Genomic DNA, 23,815 nt, shown 5'->3' on the forward strand with positions numbered 1-23,815 from the left:
CTTACTGAACAATCTTTCTTCCTGTATTTTCTTCCTGTCAAAGCTTGTATGAAAGCTAGAATTCCTTTAAGATCCAAATTTTAAAAAGAGCTGTTTTTGTAGCATGTAATCAAATTTTATGGCGACGGAGACACCAAGGCAGATAGGAGAGGGTGGGAGGACATAGTATCTGAGCACATACTGTGCACCAGTGCACCAGGTGTGTATGCATACTCTGAACAGATGATTCTAGAAGGATGTTATGGAAGGGTGGTGGCTTTGGGGAGATAGCAGAGACAGCATTATTTTGAGAAAGACAGAGGCTCAGTAAGCTATCTGTGGGATGGTGGGTGTCTGGCTCCCCAAACCTCTGCGGCATCACACACAACCAAGCCATTTATTTCTCCTAATTGTCTAGAACCCAAATGGAATCCCAAAGATACAAGTACCAGGACATCTAGTAACGCTGCATATGCTGGACGTGTGCAAGGACGGATAAACACACATTATTCGCTTCCATTTTTTTATGCGTTTCTAACCAGATTTCTCTTTGGAATAAAATATGAAAGTACGCCCAAGCACACCTGATTTGTATCAACTGAGATGCTGTTAATTACCACTTGAGTGGCTTGATACCATTATTTAATTTTAAGAAGAGGAGCAATATACATTACAATATTTGGGTACACTTTATTTTTATATGGGTTAACATTCTGCTATATTTCACTTCATTCGCTCTTTGAGAAACTGAAAACAAAGGGGCATGGGGTCATCTGAGGGGATCTGAGGAATTTCCAACCAAGACCTGAGTCTTGCAGTATCTTATTGTGCAGCCCTTTCTTCCCATTAGTATTTTTATTTTTTTGCAAATAATCAAGTCATTTTGACCCAAATCCAGCATAAACAGCTTTTCATCAATTCCCACTTAAGACAACTAAAATTTACAATCAAGTGGCAGTATAAATTTTTAAATTACAATTCGTACAACTTGACAATCAATATAAGTCTGAAGTACAAAAAGTAAATTGCCCTTTGGCTGAATTACCTTTTAAAACTATTAGGCCTGCTAATGTAATCTAAATTAAACAAAACAAAACAAAAACAAAACCCCCAAGCCCCCACGTTCCAGGTACTCTTTAAATATCGCCTGTGCCACCTGCCCGTAAACAACATTATGCAGGTTCCTAAGAATTTCCCAGCTACTCAGGACACTCAACAGAGCTTTTCCGAAGGAAATGGTAAGGAAAACCCAACTGGTTCTATGGGACTTACTGACTTTCGCATGGGCCTGTTTCTTCCCTTTGTTTCAGGTATGAGGCACAGACTTCTGAATTGAGCTCTGTAAGGCATATTATAAACCTTCAATTTACAAACAGGGATTCTCTGTGGGTGGGAGACAGCATCTGTAAACGGCACACTGTGATGTGCTGAGTGGCTGACGAGATGGCTGCTTGCCTTGGTATGCTGCGGAAAGACATGCCCGAGTCGCCATGATCTCCCCACAAACCTCCGTTATCTAGAGCATCAACGCTAGGAGTCAGTGCCGCAGCTTAGAGCGCTTGCAATCACAAGAGGAGAGAGCATGAGTAAACTTGGTTTTGTACAAAACTGAGAAGCCCTTCCCGCCCCTCACCCCTTCAATAAAACCCCAAACAAGAAACAACGACAAAAATTATTTTTAGCTTCATTGACTAGTGTGGATACAATTAGGTGTCGAGGCATCACTGCGGTTAGGGTGATCAATGTTTTCCTTTCTCAAGAGAAGGGATCCTGTCATGCACCCCAGGATGAGCAGCGAAGCCACAAACTTCACTTCTGCATAGCAAGTTCCATCCCCGATTCACAAAGACAACGTGGCGACCTTCCCTGCTTTGCTCAGCAGCTCTGAGCTTGAGACCAGGATGATTCAACTACATCTACTAGGGCTCTGTTAAATAGAATAGCACGGTTCCCTAGGACTGTTAACACTCACGATCCTGTGATGAGGTTTTCTCTATACACTGTAGGCCATCAAATGTTACTTTTTTCTTTTTTTTTGGTTTTTTCTTTTTTTGTTTTGTTTTTGTTTTTTGTTTTTTTTTTTTGTTTTTGTTTTTTTTTTTGCTGCACCAAATTTAAGGTTGCCCTCTTTTAGGCAAGCAGTGTTCTCTAGCTGATAAAACATTTCCCTAGTGGATCACAATAGCTTCTAAAACTGCCTTTCTAATAAAGGCCACCAGAGAGGTAATGCTAAACTGTGCATTTGCCAAATAAGAATATGAATCGTATAAAAGCTCATATTCCAACCCCAGGTCAAATGGCAAAAGGTCTACAAAGTTGGTCTCCGTGTTTGTATAAAAGCTCCGACGGATGTTGTGTATTTGCTATGAAATCACCTTTGGGTCTTAGGTCAGCACACCTCTACTCAGGAATGTGCAAATGATTTTAGACAGCACAATGCTAGTACCGCTCTGTACGATAATAAGGGTTTTTTTCTTCTTCTTTTCTAAATGGAAAAAAATATCCCTAGTCAGAAATAAACTGACAAATTTACATTCTCCTCTCTTAAAAAAAGTAAATAAAATAAAATTATTCAAAATGTGAATTAGCTACAAGACATACAATACAATTACATAGATACATATCAATACAGCACATTCAATCTGCCAAAAATTAATGATTACAAAGCCAGTATGGATGCTGCAATATTAAGAGAGATGTATGTACAACAATCAGAACATTCATAATTGCACTATACCTACAGGCAGTCTGTTAATTAAATTACAGGTGCTTTCTAGAGCAAGAGATAAAAAAGTAAGCTGTGTTGTTTGGGGCTGGGAGAGTAAAACACTTCATTACGAGTCAGCAATTTCAGTGCTCATAGAGTAAGCTGCTCACTCTCTCTCCCCTTCATTATTCAAGAAAAAGTGATTGATATGGGAGTTTAGACTAGGGCCAGGCACTAGTGAGACCAGCATTGTGGTCTAACTTCCCGGCAGCCTTATAGCAATCACCTTCTACTGAACTCACATAGCAATGTGGGCTGCGTGACAGGCTCACTCACACATGTTCAGCACTGTTCGCATCTGCTGACAAACTGCACATGGAGAATTCCAAACATTTCTCCTAGTGTAATCGTTACATAAATACATGCTTGACAGAACACTGAGCGGTGACTTTTGAAAAAAAAAAAAATCCACAAATCTTCCTTAAGTCCAAGTGACCAGTTCAAGAAGACCCTGAACATGGTGAAACAAGCTCACTTTTCCCCCCAAATCAAAGTTACAGGATAATGCTATCAACCAGTGTTCTTGGCAAACTCACTCAAACTTAAAAGAACATAAAGAGCTAATAACACTGGTGCCAGTAAAGAGATGTGAACAGCTCTCATGACAAACCACATAGGGTAGTTTTCTATACTGCTCATCTGCACTGGCACTGACTTTGTAAGGGCAAAGAAAGAACGGACCATGAGAAGTGGTTCAGTTAGCAACTGTTTGGCAATGTGTGTTTCCGGTTCACACCCAGCTGTCAACCTCGCTGTGCTGTCTTAATGCTTACATGTTGAGACGCTGGCTTTTACTGTTTAAATTCTTGATTTATTTTGTCTTATAAAAATCCGGCTTTGGCAAAACATACCCATAGCAAAAATTATTTTAAAATTATGGCCCAAACACAAAAGGGACCAGAGGGAAGGAGAGCTGGAAATAAACAGAAAATGAATAGACTTGAGGCGGTTCTGGCAGCAGCGCTGGGGAATGTAGTGTCTGTTGGCATATCATTTGGCATCTGCGGTTTACAGAGAGGGTGAAAAACCTAGAGAAACAAAAGGAAGCAAGAAAGAGAAGAAGGACATGGCACATGGACTGCAGTAGCAAGGACTCCTTCACAGCCTGTAAGCACACACTCTGACTTCCAGACATTCCTCTGAACAAACCAGCTATGGCTGAAGTTCTGTACCCAAAATATAAGATTCTTGACCATCAATGGGCACCTGCTGTCCTAGTCCAAGTGAGACAAGACAATATATATATATACACACACACATGTATGCATTGAAAAAGAAATACTAGATGTGATGTGCATCCAGAGACACATTAGAACCATAGTAGTAATACATACACGCCTTCAGTACAACCACTGTTAAATGAAGATGATGTAAGATGACTTCAATTGAATGACACTGTCCTGACTGTATCACTCAAGAAGAATGGAACAAGGGTAAAGTCCATTGTTAAGATGAGAAAACAAAATCAGTAGGGGGGTATGGAACAGGAAAAAGAAAAATCAGCTTTGTTTTGGTCAACGGAAAAGAAGGGAGGAGGGAGATGGAAAGGAATGGAGAGAGAGAGAGAGAGAGAGAGAGAGAGAGAACACAAACGGTAGGAGTGCTTTCATATTGTGAATGAGTGACTGAAAATTTAAAATACATCGAGTCACAAGTTTTGCCTCAAAAAAAAGAGAGAGAGGAAATGTGCTGGGACTGTACTTCAGCATTCTGTTTCCTCTGAATAGTTTAAATAAAATCATAATATTTACTACAGCTCTGTGGACACACTCACAGAGTCCAGGACGGCAATAAATTAGTATTATGCAAATTGTTTTCCACAGAAATACAGTCCTTCTTGGTCATCTTCAACAGCCCACAGGGAAGGGAAGAACGGTTTCTGGGAGGCACGGTTAGACCAGATTGTACTCCTTCAGGTTCAGCTGCAGGATGGTGTCCTTGACGGCGGCAAAGACGAAGCGGATGTTCTCGGTGTCTGTGGCGCAGGTGAAGTGGGAATAGATAATTTTGTCACTGTCGGGGTTCAGGTCCACGAACATCTTCAGGATGAACTCTCGAGCTGCCTGGGCATCTCTCTGGGGTCCTGCCAAGAGAGAAGCCAAGAGTTTGTTATGTGATCCATTACACATTTGTTCTTCCGTTCAATCGGCACACATTGTGTATGCCCGATCTGTATGCACTGGTTTGCACTTTCTTACACTTACATGATATTTCCTATACCTCATCCATTGCCCCCTGATGGTTTTATTTAGATAATTTAGAAACCTGTGGTGGTTAGTTTTAAATGTCAAGCTGCCACAGTTTAGGATCACCCGAGAAGGGGGTCTCAGTTGAGAGATTATCTAGATCAGGTCAGTCTGCAGGGATGTCTGTGGAGGATTGTTAATTGATGTATGGAGACTCAGCCCATAGGTGGGGACACCAATCCCCAGGCGTGGGGTCCTGAACTACATGGTAACAAAAAACTAGATGCATTTATTCTCTTTGCTCTTGCCTATGAATGTGGCATGACTACCTGCTTGCGTTCCTGCTTTGATTTCCCCCCAAAGATGGACTGTACTCTAGGACTTGAAAGCCGCATAACCTTTTTCCTCCCCTAAGTTGCTTTTTGTTAGGGTATTTTATTACATCAACAGAAATGAAATGCAAACATTTTTTTTGTCCTTGTTGCTTTTTATTACAGTGATAAACAGACCACAGCAATCTGGGGAGGGAAGGTGTAGTTCAGCTTGTAGTCTATTATGAAGAAAAGTCTGGGCAGGAATTTCAGGCGGGAACCTGAAGGCAGGACCTGAAGCAGAGGCCATGGAGGAGGGCTGCTTACTATCCTATTCATCATGGCTTGCTCAGCTGTTTTTCCATACAACCAAGGACTGCCTGCCTGGCAATGGCAGCATCCATGGCACGCTGGGCCCAAGATCAATCAAGAAAATGCCCTCTGAATTGGCTTACAGGCCAATCTGATGGAGGTATTTTCTCAATTAAGGGTCCTTTTTTCAAGATGTCCCTAGCATATGTTAAACTGACAAAAAAAAAAAAAAAGCAAGCACACTTGCATAATAATTTTGTAGTCGATTTTTAGACACAACCCCAATGCAGAAGCAGTAAAAGGAAAAATAAACAGGACTTTGTCAAAATTAAAAAAAAAAAAAAGCTTTTGCGGGGCTGGAAAGATTGCTTAGTTGTTAAGAGCACTGGCTGTTCTTCTAGAGGATCAGGGTTCAATTCCCAGCAACTCACATGGCAGTTAGCAACTGTCTACAACTCCAGTTCCAGGGGAATCTGACATTTTTCATGTAGACATACACACAGGCAAAACACCAATGCATATAAAATAAAAATAAATAAAAATTAAAAATCTTTTGCTTTTAAATCACATTATCAAATGAAAAATATATATAATTCATATACCTGATATGAATTTAGCACCTAGGACATATAAGTATCTCATACGTATCAACAAAAAGTAAACAACCTGATTAAAACTGGACAAAAGACTTGAAAAGACAGTTTTGCAAAAGAAGGTAACAAATAAGCAATGAGCAAACAGAATGCTTAACTGATACTCATTTAGTGAATGTCAAGTGAAATCACCAGCCACTAGCCTGGATGTCACTTAAAAAGTGATAAAACAAACTTTGGTAACAGGTGAAGTCCACACCTGTATGTCTACCATTGGTAGGCAGGCAAAATGGTAGCGCCACTATGGAAAATAGTTCAATGATTGCAATACAGCCTAGCAATTCATATAACAGCCGGACATGTTCCAAATGAATGGAAAGGAGGGCATTTCATAGGTGAACGCACACGATCATTAGTCGCAAAAGTAAACAGAAGTGACTTGACCCAACTGGATAAGCCAAAAGTAGTTAATGAAGTTCTGATAGATGGTATAATATGCATAGAACTTTAAAATATACCCTGAAATCAATATGCTGGACAGAGAAAAATACTGACTTGACTTACATACAGGCCAGAGATAGAAAAGTAAAGGGATGGCATGTGATGGGGGAGGGGAGAGCACAGGCAATGGGGATCACTGCTTAGCTAGAGTGGTGGATGCACAGGCAATAGCTGCAGTTTCATACATGTAATTTATGTTGTGATTACATATTTAAATTATAATTTAAATGTTCTATATGATATTTTATCACATTTAAAAACTAACTATGTGCAGGATCAATCAAATCATGTATCAATCAAGCAGTTTAACACTGAAACAGATTCTGGGAAATGTGAGTTTAAAACTTCTAAATTGCTAACATCAAAACACCATCACCTTTCAGGTGCTGAGCAGGTATACTGTGCACTGTGGTACTGCATATCTGTTTCTCTCCATTGTGGCAAGTTAGCTCTATATCACTTCTATTCTCCTTGGCAAAACCTCCTGGGATTCACAATGTGGGTTGGTTCTACATAGCAAACACTGCTGAGGCCTAACCAATCCTAAAGATCTTCATCCCGGTTCTTAGGTGGAAAACTTGAAAACTTTCAAATTAACCCTATTTCAGATTTGGGCTCATACCCACATCCCACACTGCCTGGAGCTGCAGGAGAGAGCTAAGACGTTGAGACTCCCATTAGTACAAGGAGAAGCTGGGGTGCTTTGAAGTTCTGGTGACTAAGGCTGCCAAATGAAAAATTAAGTGTGCCATTATTTATATGTGACGTATGTGAAATAGTCTTTCGTCCTCAGCAATGTACTGTGAACTTACTCATTCACATCAGCACCAAACAGTTAAAACAGAGACCAAGAGACTGGCAGGTTGTGAGAAGGCTGCCATTTCCCTAACTAATATTCTTACTCTGGGAAGGAAAAGACTCCAACCTTTTCTGTTGTGTTAGTTCTGTACAATATCAGCAATAGACTTGAGGTCACTGAAGTGCACTTGCAGTGTGCTGTGTTTTAAGCATAAATTATTTTACTGGAGCACACAGGACTACAAAGAAATTGGTATAGCCATCACAGCAGGCACAGAACTGCAAAGTCTCTAGGACCAATTCTGCAGTAAAGCCCATGTGGAAACAGTCATTTCTCTTCCTGAAGAGAAACACAGAGATGGAAGTCATCTGATGAAGACCTCACAAGGAAGACATGTGCAGCTGGAAGCTGATAACATCTAAATAAGCATATTACTAAACATCACTGTAGTGTGTTCAAGAGTTTTTTCAGCCTTAGCTAATCTTTGAAGGGCTTTGGATCTCATGAAACAACTTCTTGAGATCAACAAAACCAATTGCTTTTTTAACTTATTTTTGGTCACATTTTCTCTGGACATTATGTGTCTATTACAGAAGGACAACAGTTAAAATCATCTTCAAATTCCAAAACACTTACAGTAAGCTGCTTTTGGAAAGAAATCACTTGTAGTGACGAGGATCAGGAAGATACCACAGAAAGTGGCATTCCCACAAAAACTCACTCCAGAAAACCTGGAACTCAGTGCAGTCAGCTAGCACGTGGCTGCAGATGAGCAGCTGGGCTCGGGGAGCTTCTACTGAGGCTGCACACTGCTATCTGTCTGTACTCAAGCAGGAAAACGGGCCCAGAGCCACTACTGCATATGGTGCAGCCATCTTCTCCCCCCTGTCCACCGACTCTCACCAACTTTGGAGAGAAATTTCTGCCTGCCTTCTGGGTACGAGCACGTATTCATGTTTATATTGAGGCAGGTGGCTCTCTCCTGTTCTCAGATCATGTGCTTACAGGGGTGGTCTGCTATTGAGGGGATCAGGTACACCACATACAGTTATTTCTTTCAACAGCTTCCTCAGGAACATTGAGGCAATCTTGAGTATTTACAATTGCTTCTGGGTTAGTGAGAAAATAGAAAGAGCAAAGAGAAAATGCTGTTTAGGTTAAGACAGTATTTGCTCTTTTAAAATAGCCAGGCAAACAGGAAAAGATACTTCGAGAGATTATGAACACGCTGTTAACAAAAAAAGTCCCTGTCTTTAAACAGTTAGCTGTATGCCCTATCATACACATGCATTTGAGATGCAAACTTAAGCTGGTGAGCATGCCACATTTCCCTTCCTTGAGCCACCACTGCACCTAAAGCATGCAGGGCAAAAAGGCACCTAAACTTTCAAAGAAAGCCAAAGGGATCTTTACTCTCCAAGGAGGTACCCTTCTTAGAGAGCTTTTGGAGGGACAAAGCCACTATGGTGAAGATGCCTCAGTTTCCTTTGTCGATGATGTCATTTTGTAGTAGTCACTTCTGCTGCTACATTTACCCTGTAAGACTTTGGGATGTGGCCCTTCTATGGGTTAGGTACTATGCCAAGTCATATATCCATGACTCCATCAGTCCTTATGAATGGAGGCGGCTTTGGCATGTGCTTTAAAGATGTGCTCTCAGTTTCTCCTCTCTAGCCATCATGCCTGAAGCCTGCTGCAATGCTTCCGCATCAGGATGGACTGACTCCACCGTCTCTAAGTTCTTGGTCATGGTTACAACAGAAAGTAACCAATACAGTATACGGACTTCAGAGGTGAGCTCCCTACAAGAGAGGCAGGGACAGGTAACAAAATAAAAGGGAGGGAAACTAGAAACTACAGTGGCTAATAGGAAAAACTACTGAATTATTTATTCTCTGAGATGGTTATTTTCAAACAACTAAGAACTTGTTGCTTCCCCCAAACTTTTAAACATTAGGGATAAAATGTTTTATGTCATTACAAGTCAAGGGACAATAACTTGTGCTTTAGCATGCTTGCCACCATGGAAGCTGTGGTTTCAGGCACTGCACCATGCTGCTTCAAGCCCCTATAGGCCCCATGGCTCTGGGCATGGTACCATGCTGTCTCTAGCTCCCATAGGCTCATGGCTCTGGGCACTTCACTAGTGTTAACAGTAAAAGTCTTTCTCCGCTGTGGGGCTGGCACAGGGTGCCCACTTACCATCATATTCTGGGAAGTAGTCGACTAGGTGGGAATACATAATTTTCTCCTCTAGAAGATCTTTCTTGTTTAAGAACAGAATAACAGAGGAGTTCTGGAACCAGGGATACGTGATAATTGTTCTAAAGAGTGCTTTGCTCTCCTCCATTCGATTCTGGGGAAAAAGAAAATCAGAAAAACAAGCAGTGAATTAATGATGATACAACTGGTCAACTGGCTCATTTCTTAAGTCAACCCATCTTCTGTGTGCTTCTGATTTTTAAAGCCTGAGTTGGACTGGTCAGGATTTATATGCAAATGATGCATGGCACCCACTGACTGTTTTCATTATGCCAACTCTTAGGTCAGCAGGCAGAAGAGAATAGTAATAAAAATATCTGCTGAAGTAACTTCTTAGGTTTAAAAATAAAGTGATCAGGACCTAAATGACAAGGCTGTATCTGACCTATTGTAATAAACTTCCACCCAAAATATTCATTCATAACCAAATACTTAAGATACAAGTTCAACACAAATGCAGCCTTCACTTTAGTATTTTCTAAACTCAATTTATTGAGAGATTCACTGTTTTAAGCATTCACAGTTACTTGGTTGCCCCTAAGCATATCCAGAGCATCACTACAATGATGTACAGGCACATATACATCCTCCTGAGTCAGCAATACCTGGACCACCACTGCTCTTTGGTGCACTCTTTCTCCATGTTTCACTATAAGCACATCTGCACAACTATGTATAAAACAAGGTAAGAACCCAAAGATAAAAATCTAGCTTTTGTTTGTTTTACAGATACAGTATCACTGTACAGACTGGAACTATGTGCTGTACCAACCTTGAACTCACAGAGACCTACTTCCCTAGTGTTAAGTTTAAAGTCACACTGCCTGACCAAAAATACATTATTTCTTCCTCAGCACTTGTAAGTGTGCTTACCCAGCGTAACGCTTTCAAGCTAGTTTGGAGATAGAAACCCTAATGGTTTCTCAAGAAATTAAACCAGCGTATTTGCACATGAAGATTCTGATGGAGAGTCAAGTCACCTTGTAGTAGGAGCTGGAAAAGACCAGGGCATGTTCACAGGACCTTAGACCTTAGAAGCTGGAGTCTGGTCGAAGTTTGCATAAATAATTACTGAAGGGCCTAACATGATGATAGCTAATGTCTGTCCGCTTTACGGCTGTGCTTCTCACAGGCAAAGGCTGGGTTTTCCTATTCCTCTTCAACAAGTTGGTGCTTCTCTCTGTCCAATCAACTTTAAACTAAAGGTTGAACAACTCTTTCAACAGCCTTTTTTTTCATCGTAATGTTCTGTTCACTAATACACCAATGTTCTTTCTCACAGAATTGTTTTTATATTTTTGGTTGTGAGCCTAGCCTTTAACGGATGAACCATCTTTCCAGCCCTGGAGCTGTTTTTAAGCAAAACAACACACACCCTCAACAAACAAATAAAAAAATAACAAGTTGACAAAAAGATCTTTAACTCTTTTCCCTGATACAAAGCTGTAGGGAGAGAACAGTCCTGAGCAAATGTGTGCTGACATGGGGATGGCCATGTCAGGGACCCCAGTGCCTCATCTCTATGGCGGTGGCAAAGCATTCACCAGGTGATGCTCAGAGGGATGGCAAAGCTCTCCTTGGGTCTGAGTGAGAATACTGACAGTGTGTGGAGAAAATGTCCATGATTTTCTCCTGGATGCTTGCGGCCCCAAGACTGCTACCATGAAGATTAGCTAACCCAGCCTCCTTGTTCAGCTGCATGCAATAACCCCACCACCCTGTTAACTGTGTGTCATAAACAGCTTCTGGGATCAGATCACCAGATTCCGGGATCCCAGTTTTTCTGTGTCTGTGGTTTGTCTTTTCTTCATTCTCTAGCTGCCCCAGTCAGGTCAAGACTGTGGCATTAGTCACTTGACTGCCTCCCTGATATTTTGCCCATTTTAGTAGCTTGATAAATCACATTGAATTATATAGTTCACATAAATGCTAGAATAGTGCTTGTAAGTACAAAACTGGATATTGAAGATGAAGAAACAGACATGAAGAATGTCAGATCCCCTCATTCCCGAGGGCTGACAGTCACGTGTGAGTTATTTATAGCTGAGGTCTACTGCTGGAGGAGGGCAGAGTCCCGAGAAACCTAAATGAAGCTTTCTAGGTTACAGTGATGCCCTGCACTATCTGGAAATCCTGGGGTAAGTGGTCCACAGTGTCACCTCCTGATGCCAGAAGCAGTGAATGCGATTCTGTTTCCCACACTATGCATTACAAAAGAACATCAGGGACTTATAAACGAACAAGGTCAGACAGACACAGCATGCCTGCATTTGGGACCATGTACAGATGACTATAAGTCTAGAGAATGAAAGATTTCACTAGCTCCTTTTGAGCCAGATGTTTAAACAAATGGCCTCACCAAGAGGTTCTGATATATGGGAGCATACTCAACTGCTAAGCACCACAATGTCACCCAGGTGTCTTACCACTTTGCCCAGGCAGAGAGAAGATGCTTCTGAAATTCTCTATATGTTGAAGTGGATATCTCCTAAATCTCAGAAAATGTTTAAATTCCAACTCAGACAAAACCAAGAAGACAACAGACACATCAGTGAAGAAGTTAGGACAAGAAATAATTAGTTCCTTAGCCACCCCCAATATTCTGCTACCCAAATCAAACAAGAGGGATAGGAAGGACAGGCCACCAAACCCAGCTGGACACATATTGTTTCTTCAATGATTTCCCTAGTCTTTGCAAATCTCTGCAAGCAAGTATTTCAGATCCAATTAGGTGTGCGCTCCAGGCTTGAAGACGGCGCCACAAGTTTTCATAGTATGATGGCTTTGTATACTCGTCAGCACATTCTGCCAGCCAGGATGTGTAGAGAGGCAAAGGGACACAAGACATTTGCCTATTACCTCACTGTCAAAGGTTTAGGCAGAGATGAGGTTACAGATGGGGCCCTGTGAAGTGAGGTAACTGGCAGAGAAAAGTAGGTGCAGGAAGGCGAGAGGAATGGCTTGGGAGGGATAGAGGCCACACAGAAACAAAGGAGAGCAGGACACAAAGGAAGAAACTGGAAAAAATTGACTTTCTATGGTGTATACGTGCAGTCCTGGAACTCAGAGATGACTTCCTTTACAATTTTCGGGCATTCTAGTTCAGTCACATGATCAAACAGTCTCCTTTCAAAGTCTATTTTATAACACATTGGTCTTTCAATTTAGCAATCACATATCCTGCCTTTTTTAAAGCATACATGTCAGTGAGCTAAACACCTATCTTTGTTTTTTCTTCGATACAGGGCTTCTCTGTTTTAAGAGTCCTGGAATTTGCTTTGTAGACCAGGCTAGTCTTGAACTCACAGAGATCCACCTGTCTCAGCTTCCCAAGTGCTGTGACTGAAGGCGTGTGCCACCACAGCTGGGCATTAATGTCTACACGAAGTTCTTCTTCTTGTCCTAATACTCTTTACTGCAGTGGTTTCAGATCTTTAACATCCCATGTATGCACGGTATGACTTTTCATCCTGCTTTCCATCAGTACCTGCTCCTTCCTTTCTATCAGTTATAGCTGTTTCATAACCCCAACAACTGCCCCCCACTGCCTTTACAATACTTTTCTGTTAGGCTTCAACATTAAATCCTGTGTGCTGTCTCACCAGTGTACCTGCTCCCCTCCACTGCATATCCATGAGCCTGTATTCTCTGACTAGCACTGGGTGCTTCTTTCGGTCTACATCCAAGGACAACCAGTGTGTTCCATATTTCAAGCGTCTGAGCTGATAGCTACAGATTCTGTTTCCAGGGTCACGAATGTGAAAGTCATACATTTCACACCGCGAAGATGAAGACAGATCTCCAGAGTTAGTCAAAACAATGTCTTAGTAATCATTCCAAACTATCAGAAATTCTTTGGGTCTTCCTCCATTCATATAAAAGACACTTCAGTAACCACCATGTGTCTAAGGATGCTGCACCGAAAGTCATCAAAGAACCAAAGCAACAACTGTGGACCTGTGCAGTGTGGCCATTCAAGAGGTAGACTCTAATCATGGAGCACAGTGGACCCATTAGTACTGATTGTGACAAGAAACCAGAAAGATTTGGCGGGAAAGTAGCTGTTGCCATTTAATCCTAGATAATCTGCCTGAAGTCCCAACCTCTTTGCTAGATTTAGCTAGAACGAGACGGAAATGAACTCAAAACAAACAATAAGGAAGAAAACACAGGCTCTTGGAGAGCTCAGTGATTCTTCTTTTCCTTGAGCATGAGGAAGACAAAATGAGTTCTCCATGCTTCTTGCAGCAGGATACCAAGTTAGTGTGCCATCTTTTGCTGTAGCCTACCCCATGGAATGGTGTGAATGACAAGCAGAGGGATGGCAGAGCGGTAGATTTAAACCAACGTCGATGACTATTGACTAAAACAGCACATCTTCCACCTCTCGATTAGGACTAGCCAACGGCCTTCTGCAGAGACCAACTAGCTCATATGCCACAGCGTGTGTGGACATGTGCACGTTACTGCTGCCTCTAGGAGGACTTCTATCCATCCCTTCCAAATCCTCTCCCAAAAGTACAGTGAGTGAACGAGGTCACAGTGGACGACATGCACGGTGAGAAAGCAACAGCTCACTGTGCATTTCTGAATCTCTCTGAGCAACAGCCAGGTTTACGGCTCTAGCAGACTGGCTCACCCGCAGAGCTCTCTTTTTGTGAACTGACTGCTGAGTTCTGTAGTTTTTGCTCTTTTTGTGTTCTGTTTGCATTCTTACTATGCTGGAGTCAGCTTAAGTGTTCTTATTCGTTTGTCATTTTGCACATTAGGCATTATTTAGAGAAGGCTTAAAGTAAGATAGAAGCACCTTGTCTCGGCACTGCTAGGCCTCTCTAACTAGAAGGCAGTCCCACTTTATTGCAAAACTTTCTGTTTTTCAATAGGCTACCCTCGAAGCCAGCTCAGTTTCCTTTTGTAGCTAGCTTGGGTATGTAGCCACAGCAGACTGTGAAAGACTTCGGGCTGTTACCCCTGCACAGGTGCTGCTGGCAAGGAGCAAAGCGTGCCCGAGCACCAGCTTCCTTGCTTTGTTTTTCTTCCTGATTCTGTGGCTGATGAGCAGTACACTGGCCAAACTGTTTGAAACTTTGGGTAAGCAGAGATAGAAACAGGCTTCAAGATATGTGGACAAAGGATTATAGAGAACAGGCTTGAGTCAGAAACTCTGGGTACCCTGAAAAGGACATCGACCACCAACAACATAAATATCAGGACTTTGAGCTGAACCTGGGACATTTTTTACATTCCTGGTTTACTGTCCTGGGACAGTCTAAGTTGGGGAAAACAAAGGTGAAATAGCTGGAAGAAATTTTTGCCCTAAAATGATTTTACAGATACGTCATTGTGGTTCAGAAACACAGCTGGCTTGTTCTTTGGCTAACAGGCTGGGTGGTATCAGTGCGATGAAAATTTGACCTGTATTGTGCCCAAATAGATAAATCTTATCTCTGTGCACACGAGCATTCCTGAGTGTGCATGCGTGTGTCCATGTGGAGTCAGAGGACAACCCTGGGGAGCGGTCCTTGCCTGAGTGTTTGCCTATCTTTATCTTCCTAGGAGTGCTAGGATTACAAGCAGGAGCTGCACATCTGGCTCTATGTAGGTTCTGGCATTTGAACTCATCCACATGCTGGTGCAGCGAGGTTTTGTCTACTGAGCAGCCTCTGAGCTGCTCACATGGGTAGCACTGGGCCTGGTTCGTCCATCATTGTTTGCCCACTGAAGTTCTTTTCATTCACTCTGGCTCTCTTGTCCTTTCTTGCCCTCTGCAAACTGAAGGCAGACTATAATTTCCACAGAGGAGCAGACAATAAGTAAAAAATGATAAATAAAAAATAAGAAATGAGAGTAAGTTTGGCTCTGAAAGACAGGGGGTGCATGCAGATAAGTAGATCAAATAAGAATATCAAGAAGAAAGGAGGTATAGATCCATTGGCTTAAAAAGTTTTTCTAAAAGAATACATAATATATGCTGAATAAAAGTCTTTTAAATGAGTTTGGCATGTTATAATCCTAAGGCTGTATTTCTGTACAGTAATGACGTGATAGGACAGGATCTATACAGTTACAGAGGGGGCTAGATTTGTCCTGTGGCGGGGGCCATAGGGCCACTAACCCTTGCCATATGCACAACAGCATGGGATTTCTGTTTTAAAGGTTTATTTACTTCCATTTTTTATATGTGGCTGTTTGGCCTGAGTGTATGTCTGTGCACTGCATACATACAATGCCTGGGGAGACAGAAGACAGTGTTAGACCCTCTGGAACTGGAGTGACAGACTGCAGTAAACTGCTGTGCCAGTGCTAGGAACTGAACCTGTGTCCTCGACCAGAGCAACCCATGCTCTGAACTGTGAAGCCAGCTCTCCAGTCTGAATGAAGAGAAATGAAATTTCCACACTAATTTTCCTAGGTGAAGAGATTGATAAAAGAACAAGTTAAAAAAAGTATCTAATAGCCCAGAAAAATGGCTCAGTGGGTAACGAGTATGCTACTAAGCCTATGTGCCCTTGGGACCCACATGACGGAAGGAGAAAAGTGACTCCTACAAGTTGTCCTCTGACCTCTAGATACTTGATGTGATCCACACAAACACACTAAACAAACGAATGTAAAAAGAGAGAAACATGTTTAGCAGGAAAGTACTTTGAATCACTGGTAACATTAATTTGTGGATTATTTAAGAATTCATACTTAGGATTTATAATGTATAACAAAGCACACACAGACAGAAAACAGCTAAAATAAAGCCCTCCTTATACATGTAATAAAATCTTTGAGCCTTAACTTCATTGTCTTCGAGTTTATATCTTTCCATAGAGTTTCTAATTTTCTTTTTCTTTGAAGGAAAAACAGCACCTATTTTCTTTAAGAGTTTTAAACCCTTTGTTTAATTTTTAATCTTAGGGCACTGTATTTATTCAGGTGTTGCATATATGTAAGAGAGTCTTTCCAGATGTTATAGCCCACACATTACTGCAAACAGTCCTTGTATAAAGATGAGGACATACTTTCCATGTTGCCTGAGTTGCTTTAAAAAGGTTACACATGGGCTGGGGAGACAACGCAATGAGGAGAGTACTTGCCATGCATATGTGAAGACCCAAGTTCAGAGTCCCAGAACTGAAGTGAAGCTGGGCATGGTCATATGTATTTGGAATTTCAGTGTGCCCACCATTCCTGTACACATATACCATATATGACATATAGACACATACACACACACGCACAAAGCAACTCTACAACCTTCACATTTGATGAGAGACTAGTAATAATGTGTGGATTCACTCTGCCCCCATTCAACTTCCCTATTTTTCTGTGCCACTTGCCAACAGAATGAAGGGGCCAAGGGAAACAACATGACAATTCAAGCCACTCAGCCTTGGCACCCATGGAATAGTGTGCTGGTGGTATCCAGGGTCAACTGTGACTGGAGGCCTGCACCCCACTGACCTGCAGGGTCCTGTGACTTCCTGTCCTTATTGTGTCAGTGTTGTGATTTTGACAGTGCAAAGTCCCAGCATCATCAATCACCATATTAGCTGCCTATTTGAAAAGTCTCTTTTATTTCACTTACACATGGAGTCTTGGATTAAAACAGTATTACCTGAAACCTCTACAAGTGTTCCTCTATCTTTTGCCTTAACAAACTTTGAGAAGCAGTGCACATTATTTTTCTTTAAACTCCAAGATAATATATAATGTCCACACTACAGTAATTCATACAAAAAGTAGGGAAGGTATCACAATCTTGAGGAGAAACTAAGTACCCTTAGACCAAAAATCAAGTATGGCTACAAAAAGTTAAAAACTTGTTACAAAGTGTTAATTTTTAAAATTTAAATATTTTTCTCCAGAGTTGCTCTTTTACTTTTTATCATGAGAAAAATTTACTGAACTTTTCAAGATTTTAAATAAAATACTTTTTCTAAAATGTACAAAACGATCTTATTATTAAATTGGGCAGGGAGACAAAAATCAAAGCAAAATAACAAAACCCAAAACAAATCTAGAATATCAAGGCTTTACTTGGCACAAAGACCTGTGCTCTGGATGATCCAATGGAGTGCAAATCTTTGTGAAGCTAAGAGACAAGAGCTAAGAGATCTGAGATACTGCATTGCAAACAAGGACCCAGAGATTCAGCCAACAGAAATAGAAAAAGTTCACAAAACAAGTTTCTCTAACCCTGGAAAGAAGGGCGCAGGGAGAGAAGAGAATGGAGGATCAGGTAATATGAAGAAAAACTTGAAAGAAACCATGAGTATACAAGTAAATCCCAGTGTTTTGCCTGAGAAATACTTGAGCAAAAGATCAGAAAGGGGCTGGGGCACAGCTAACTCAGCAGTAGCTTGTGCAAGGCCCTGGCTATAATCAATATCACAATACACACACAAACACACCCGTGCATGCACCCTTGACACCAAAAAAATAATACATAATATCTGATTATATTAAGTGCTGCTACAGGGAGCCAGTATATGGATGATTTATAGTCACTAAAGAACCTCTGAGATTTAAAATCTCTGGGGTTAGGGCTGGGAAAATGGTTCAGCATTTGAGAGCACTTGCTGCTTTTGCAGAGGTCTCTGCAAGCTTGATTCCCATAATTCACGTGTGGCAATTCATACTGCCTGTAACCATAGCTCCAGGGGATTCAACACCCTCTTCTGGCCTCTTTGGTACCAGCACTCTGTTGCAGGGAGAGGCTGCTTGTACGTCCCGGCCGCCTGACTAGCTTAGCCCCAAAATAAGCACACAGAAATTGTTAAATCACTGCTTAACCCATTAGTTCTAGTCGCTTATTAGCTAACTTTCATATCTTGATTTAACCCATTTCTACTAATCTGCATATCGCCACGAGTTCGTGGCCTACCAGGAAAGATTCGGCATGTCTGTCTCTGGTGGTTCCATGATGTCTCTTCTGACTCTGCTTTCTTCCTCCCAGAATTCAGTTGTCTTCTCTGTCTACCTAAGTTCTGCCCTAACAGGTCCAAAGCAGATTCTTTATTCACTAACCAATGAAGGCAACAGACAAACAGAAGGACCCCCTACACCAGCACCCCCACCCGCCATGGATGAAGTAACTGTTAAGGTTTCCAGACAATATAAAGGGGGGGGGGTGTATATCTGAACTTACAAGACAATATAAAGGGGGGGGTGTATATCTGAACTTACAAGCACAAATGTGAAACTACAGTATTTCTATAATAGAGCTAAATGATAAAGAAAAAGGTACAGAGAAAATGCCAAAGAAATATTAAAAAAGAATGCCTTATAATTAAATCTTTATGCTGAAGATGTCCTTGAAAACTGGAGTGTGTGTGCATTTGTGTGTGTGTGTGTGCATGTGTGCAGGTGCACTGTGTGTAGCCAGGGCCTTACACAAGCTACCACTGAGCTAACTGCCCCACAGCCCCTCTCTGACTTTTTGCCCAAGTATTTCTCAGGTGTATGTGCATTTGAGGGAGTGGCAGTGGTGGGAGAAGGTCATCCTCTAAGTGGCAGAATTACCAGGTTATATAACATAAAACCCTCCACAGAAAACAAAGCAATAAAACAAGCAGAAGAACTGTGGGTCCCGAAAGAGAACACTGGCCAAGAGCACAATAATACTTCCATAATGTTTCAGATATGAAAATGCTATCACCAACCAAAATATCCATCCTGCTTGAGGGCAGAATATGGATGACATTTCAATACTTTGCAAATGTACTTTGGACTTTTACTCAAAAAACTTCAGGAGGATATGACAGAACAAAACAAAAACATTAAATAAAAAGGGAAGACAATATAGGGTCTGAGAATTAGGAACTCAACACAGGAAAGGGATCAGATGACTTTTAGGATGTCAGTGAAGTGAGGGCTCAGGATGATAGTTAGCAGGACAGGACCTTAGCTTTGAAATTACATGGCTTCAAAGTTAGTGTTACTTTCCTCTCCTCAGTCACGGTGGCAATATCAGCCCATAAGGAGTTAAGAAAATATTATCATTCAAAATGTAGGGAATTACTGACAGAGCCTCAGTTCCATAAAAATGGAAAAGCCTTCCTTAAACAGGTCAGAGGAATGGCAAAGCCTTCCTCTGGTCCAAGGGGAATGCTGACAGTGTGTGCAGAAAGTGACCACCATAGCTTTCTTCCCCAGATGTCCAGATGTTTAAGGTCTGAAGAGTACCCCGCCCCCGCCGCCCCCCCGACTACTCGTCCCTAGATTAGCTAAACCTGCCTCCTTGTTCAGCTGTACAGAATAACTCTGCCTTCTCGTTCACCTGTATTAATAAACACGCTGAGCTTCTGGGGACTGTGGCTTCACAGCCAAGAGCTCAGATCACCCGACTCTAGATTTTCCGCGTGCCTGTGTGTTTGTCTTTATTTCATCCCCTTGCTGCTGTGCAAGAGCAAGGCACAAAATCTGCAATGCTAGTGGACATGCTCCAAGCTTAGACCACATGGGGTGGGGAGAGATGCTTACGAGAATCTGGCTATTAGCCTGGCAAGTCTTTTCTGACTCTGTTCCAGTTTCCTGATTGAGACTCCCATCCCACTTCCTCATAAGATGAAAGAGTATCTGGTGACAGACATATTTTTTTTTTTAAATGGAATACGTCAGTACTCACCTTTTCACTTAAACCTACACCTCACTGTAACTGAAGTAGCATTTTTTTCTAAAGCTGTCATTTCAAGGGACCTACAATCTACATCCCAGGCAATGAAAGTCAATGGCTTAGGCTTTCCTAAAATGACCCTGGATGTGTCAATAGATTCACCACTGTGCTGGGAAATGGGGGTAGCAATTGTAATGTTCACTCCTCCAGTTAGCTTTTAAGGGAGAGATGGATGCTTTGGAGCCTTATTCCTAAAGTATGCACTACAGTAAATGCAAGGCATAAACTGCTTCCAATTAAAACATCCACAGAGTGACAGGAGTGGGCCAGTGAAGCACAGGGCTTTTCACCCCAGGGATTCCTGGTGCAAACTCCCTTTCTGAGTAATGGAGCACTTTGGAGGTAAACAGGTTTTAAACATGTAGGAGATCCTATCAGTCTCTTTTTTCATTGTTTAGGATCTCCCAGGAAGGTATGAAGATCTGGGGATGCTTGAAACTATATAAAATGGTACAGTAGTTTTCATCCAACTTGTATATTTACAATTTTAAATAACTCCTAGAGCAACTGTATCAGTTACTACAATATAAATGCTATGTGAATAGTCACTGAAAGAAGAGCAGTAACAGGCCTGTGTGAAGACCCCTTTTTATTACTGAATATTTTCCATCTGTGCTTGGTGAATGTAGGTAAAGAACCTTGGTTATGGAACGCTGAAGGTACTTAGATAAAAGTTATAATGAATGTTAATATTCTTCTCTTGTCACTGGGACAGGTCTTCCAGATCAAAAGCTGTTGTACTGCACATAAAGTAAACATATATACACCGGCGTTTCTCTAAAACAATGTTTTCCAAATTACTGGTCACAGTAAAAAATTATCTACATAGCAGTCCAGACTGACAGAGACATACCAGTAGTTTTACAAAAACAATACTTGGCTGTGCAATAATATGTCACACAATCTATTCTACCCAATTTCATTCTGTTCCCCACAGATATGGAATGCAGTCTTCTGCACTTTAAGACTTACTTAGCAAGACCCATTGAACTGACTTTATGTCAGGCATGGTGGTGTGTAACTTTAATCCCTGTACTTAGAAGGCTGAAGCTTAACTGTGCATTCAAGTTCAATCTAGGCTATGAAGCAAGCCCACATCACAAAACCAAAGTTTATTCCAACACTCTGGGTTCAATTCCTAGCAGAACAAGAACAATACAAATAAATCTGGCAATTCTTTCTCTTCCATCCATTTTAAAAGAGTCCCAAGAACTTCAATTATACTGACTCTTGTATTTGTTTTAAGATTATCTGAAATATGGACTGGACAACCAACCTTTTAAAATATAAAAACCAACAAACCAAACTAACTTGCCAATGCAGGTTTACTTAACTGACAAATGGAAGAGTCTTAATAAGAAGTCAAGTGTAAAGAGGGTTCTGTGATTATAATACAACTCCCATTGCCAGTAGTCATCTTTATAATCATTTTTAGATAAAGAAACTGTGAGTCAAGGTCCATTCCAAAAGGGCATACAAAAACTGACCCCATCACCCTTATGCTCCCTGAGAATGTCTGTTATTTCTTTTATTGTCTTTATCTCTACCTTTCTTGATGCCTTCCTAGTCATCAAACTGGAAAGACAATTCATCCCTGCTCTGCAATCACGACTGTGACAGCCTATCAACCTCCTTGCAGTTTCGAGGAGTTCAAGTTAGTTCTCTAGTTTATGTCTCCCAACACCCAAACATCAGCCTTGTGGTGGAGTGAATGCACATTCTCAGAAGGTTGAAGCGGACAGACGTCTAAATAACCAAGGTGAGGTGGAGGTGGTGCTGCTCTCACCTGCAGTGACTCAGCAGTGGCCTGAGTCAGAGGCCTTGCAAGGTCTTCTTGTTTAGCGCATTCCTTTAATGGTTTTAAGAGTATGACAATGGAGTCCTGCTTAGTGATCAAAGGTGACTGAAGGAGCCAGTGGTATCTTAAAGTCTTAGCCAGCACAGGGTCAGTGATAGCCTACTTTCCCCAAACTTCTGCTAATTTAATTCTGGAAGACATCCCCAGCTCTCTCGTGGTTTGGCCCATGATATATATGCTAGTTTCACATTTTCTCTGTCAAAAATGCCAACAGAGTAGAAATTCCCTAGGCAGGTGTAGTGGCTTGAATGGAATGGTCCTGTAGGTGCATATATTTGAATATTTTGGTCCCCAGTTGATGGACCTGCTTGGGGAGGATTAAGAGGTAGCTTTGATGGGAGAGCTGTGTCACTGGGGGTGGGCTATGAGGTTTTAAAATTCAACAACATTCTCAGTGTCTCCCTATCACATGCTTGTGGGTCAGATGTGACTGCTCAGATTCTGTTCTAGTTGACATGTCTGCAGCTTGCTGCCACACCTCCCTGCTGTAATAGCTTTTAACTTTCTCAACTGTGAGCCATATAAAACCTTCCTTCTATAAGTTGTCTTGTTTGATCACAGCACCAGAAAAGTAATGACATTCTGTTATACTGATAGATCAGTGTTCAGTCATCAACTGCAGTAAATGGGAACAAATACAATGACCCACAAATGACAATGTACAGAGAGTGGGGGATCTTGCAACACTCAGTCCTAAATGGGATGCTGTCCTCAAAGCTCTCCCCCAGGGACCAGGGGACTGTGTGGAGGAGGAGGTAGAGAGATTGTAAGAGCAAGAGGAGATGGAGGACACCAAGGAAACAGGCCTTCTAAACACAGCAGGACCGATGCACATACAAACTCACAGGGATGGTGGCAGCATGCACTGGGCTTGCACAGCTTAACAACTTTGAGATGAGGAAGTGGATACAAGCCCACTTTAACTCAGAAATTACCTCTAAATGCTAACCACTGGCAAAGGAAAAATTAGTTTTCTCGGATGGGTCTCCAAACTACACTTTCAGGTCAGGCTCCATGTCCAGTAGTAGTAGACAACCAACACAAAATGAGTATGTACATAAAAACCTTACAGATCTTTTGCATGGTTTTGGTGTTTTTTTTTTTAATGGGATTTCTGTGTACACAAGTGAGCATCCCTCTGTATCTATGTGTTTTATATGATTTTTCTCTTTGTTTTGTATTATTCTAGTTTGCTTTTATATTATTATTACTATTGATACCTGTTTGTCTTTTAATGAGACAGGAAGGTATGGAATTAGAAGATGAGGAGGATCTGGGAGAAGATGTGGGAGGGGAAACCGGTTTCAGAGTATACTATATGAAAAAAATATTTTTTTAAAAAAACTAAGATAGATGGGTTGTGTGGCTTTTCTACTTGAAGATGTGAGGCCTCAAGTAATCTTGTCTGACATGTAACTAGTAAAATGAACAAGTAGATCCCCATGTAGACAACATACATGCAGTCTTTAAAGATAGCTGAGTTTGTTTCGGGAAATGGAGTGGAAAAAAAAAAAAAAGACCTGAACAAGTGGTTAGCTGGGCTAGGCAAACATTTATAATGGGGCGGAGGGCATTTGGAGA

At 41.5% G+C, this 23,815-nt stretch overlaps 1 protein-coding gene across 1 annotated transcript in view; it reads right to left on the minus strand.

Annotated features, from left to right (window-relative positions):
* Positions 1 to 649: 649 nt before the first annotated feature.
* Gnaq (G protein subunit alpha q) overlaps positions 650 to 23,815 on the minus strand; it is a 233,837-nt gene continuing 210,671 nt past the window's right edge. Inside the window, exons 6-7 of the mRNA XM_041662122.1 lie at positions 9,651 to 9,804; positions 650 to 4,829 (exon numbers count right to left, since the gene is read on the minus strand). Of these exons, the coding sequence (XP_041518056.1) occupies positions 4,639 to 4,829; positions 9,651 to 9,804 (345 nt within the window). The 3' untranslated portion in view covers positions 650 to 4,638. The remainder of the gene's footprint in view (positions 4,830 to 9,650; positions 9,805 to 23,815) is intronic.

Source organism: Microtus oregoni, unplaced genomic scaffold (genome assembly GCF_018167655.1).
Source record: "Microtus oregoni isolate MIOR12 unplaced genomic scaffold, Mior012 000012F_ref0000307, whole genome shotgun sequence".
Classification (NCBI taxonomy): Eukaryota; Metazoa; Chordata; class Mammalia; order Rodentia; family Cricetidae; genus Microtus; species Microtus oregoni.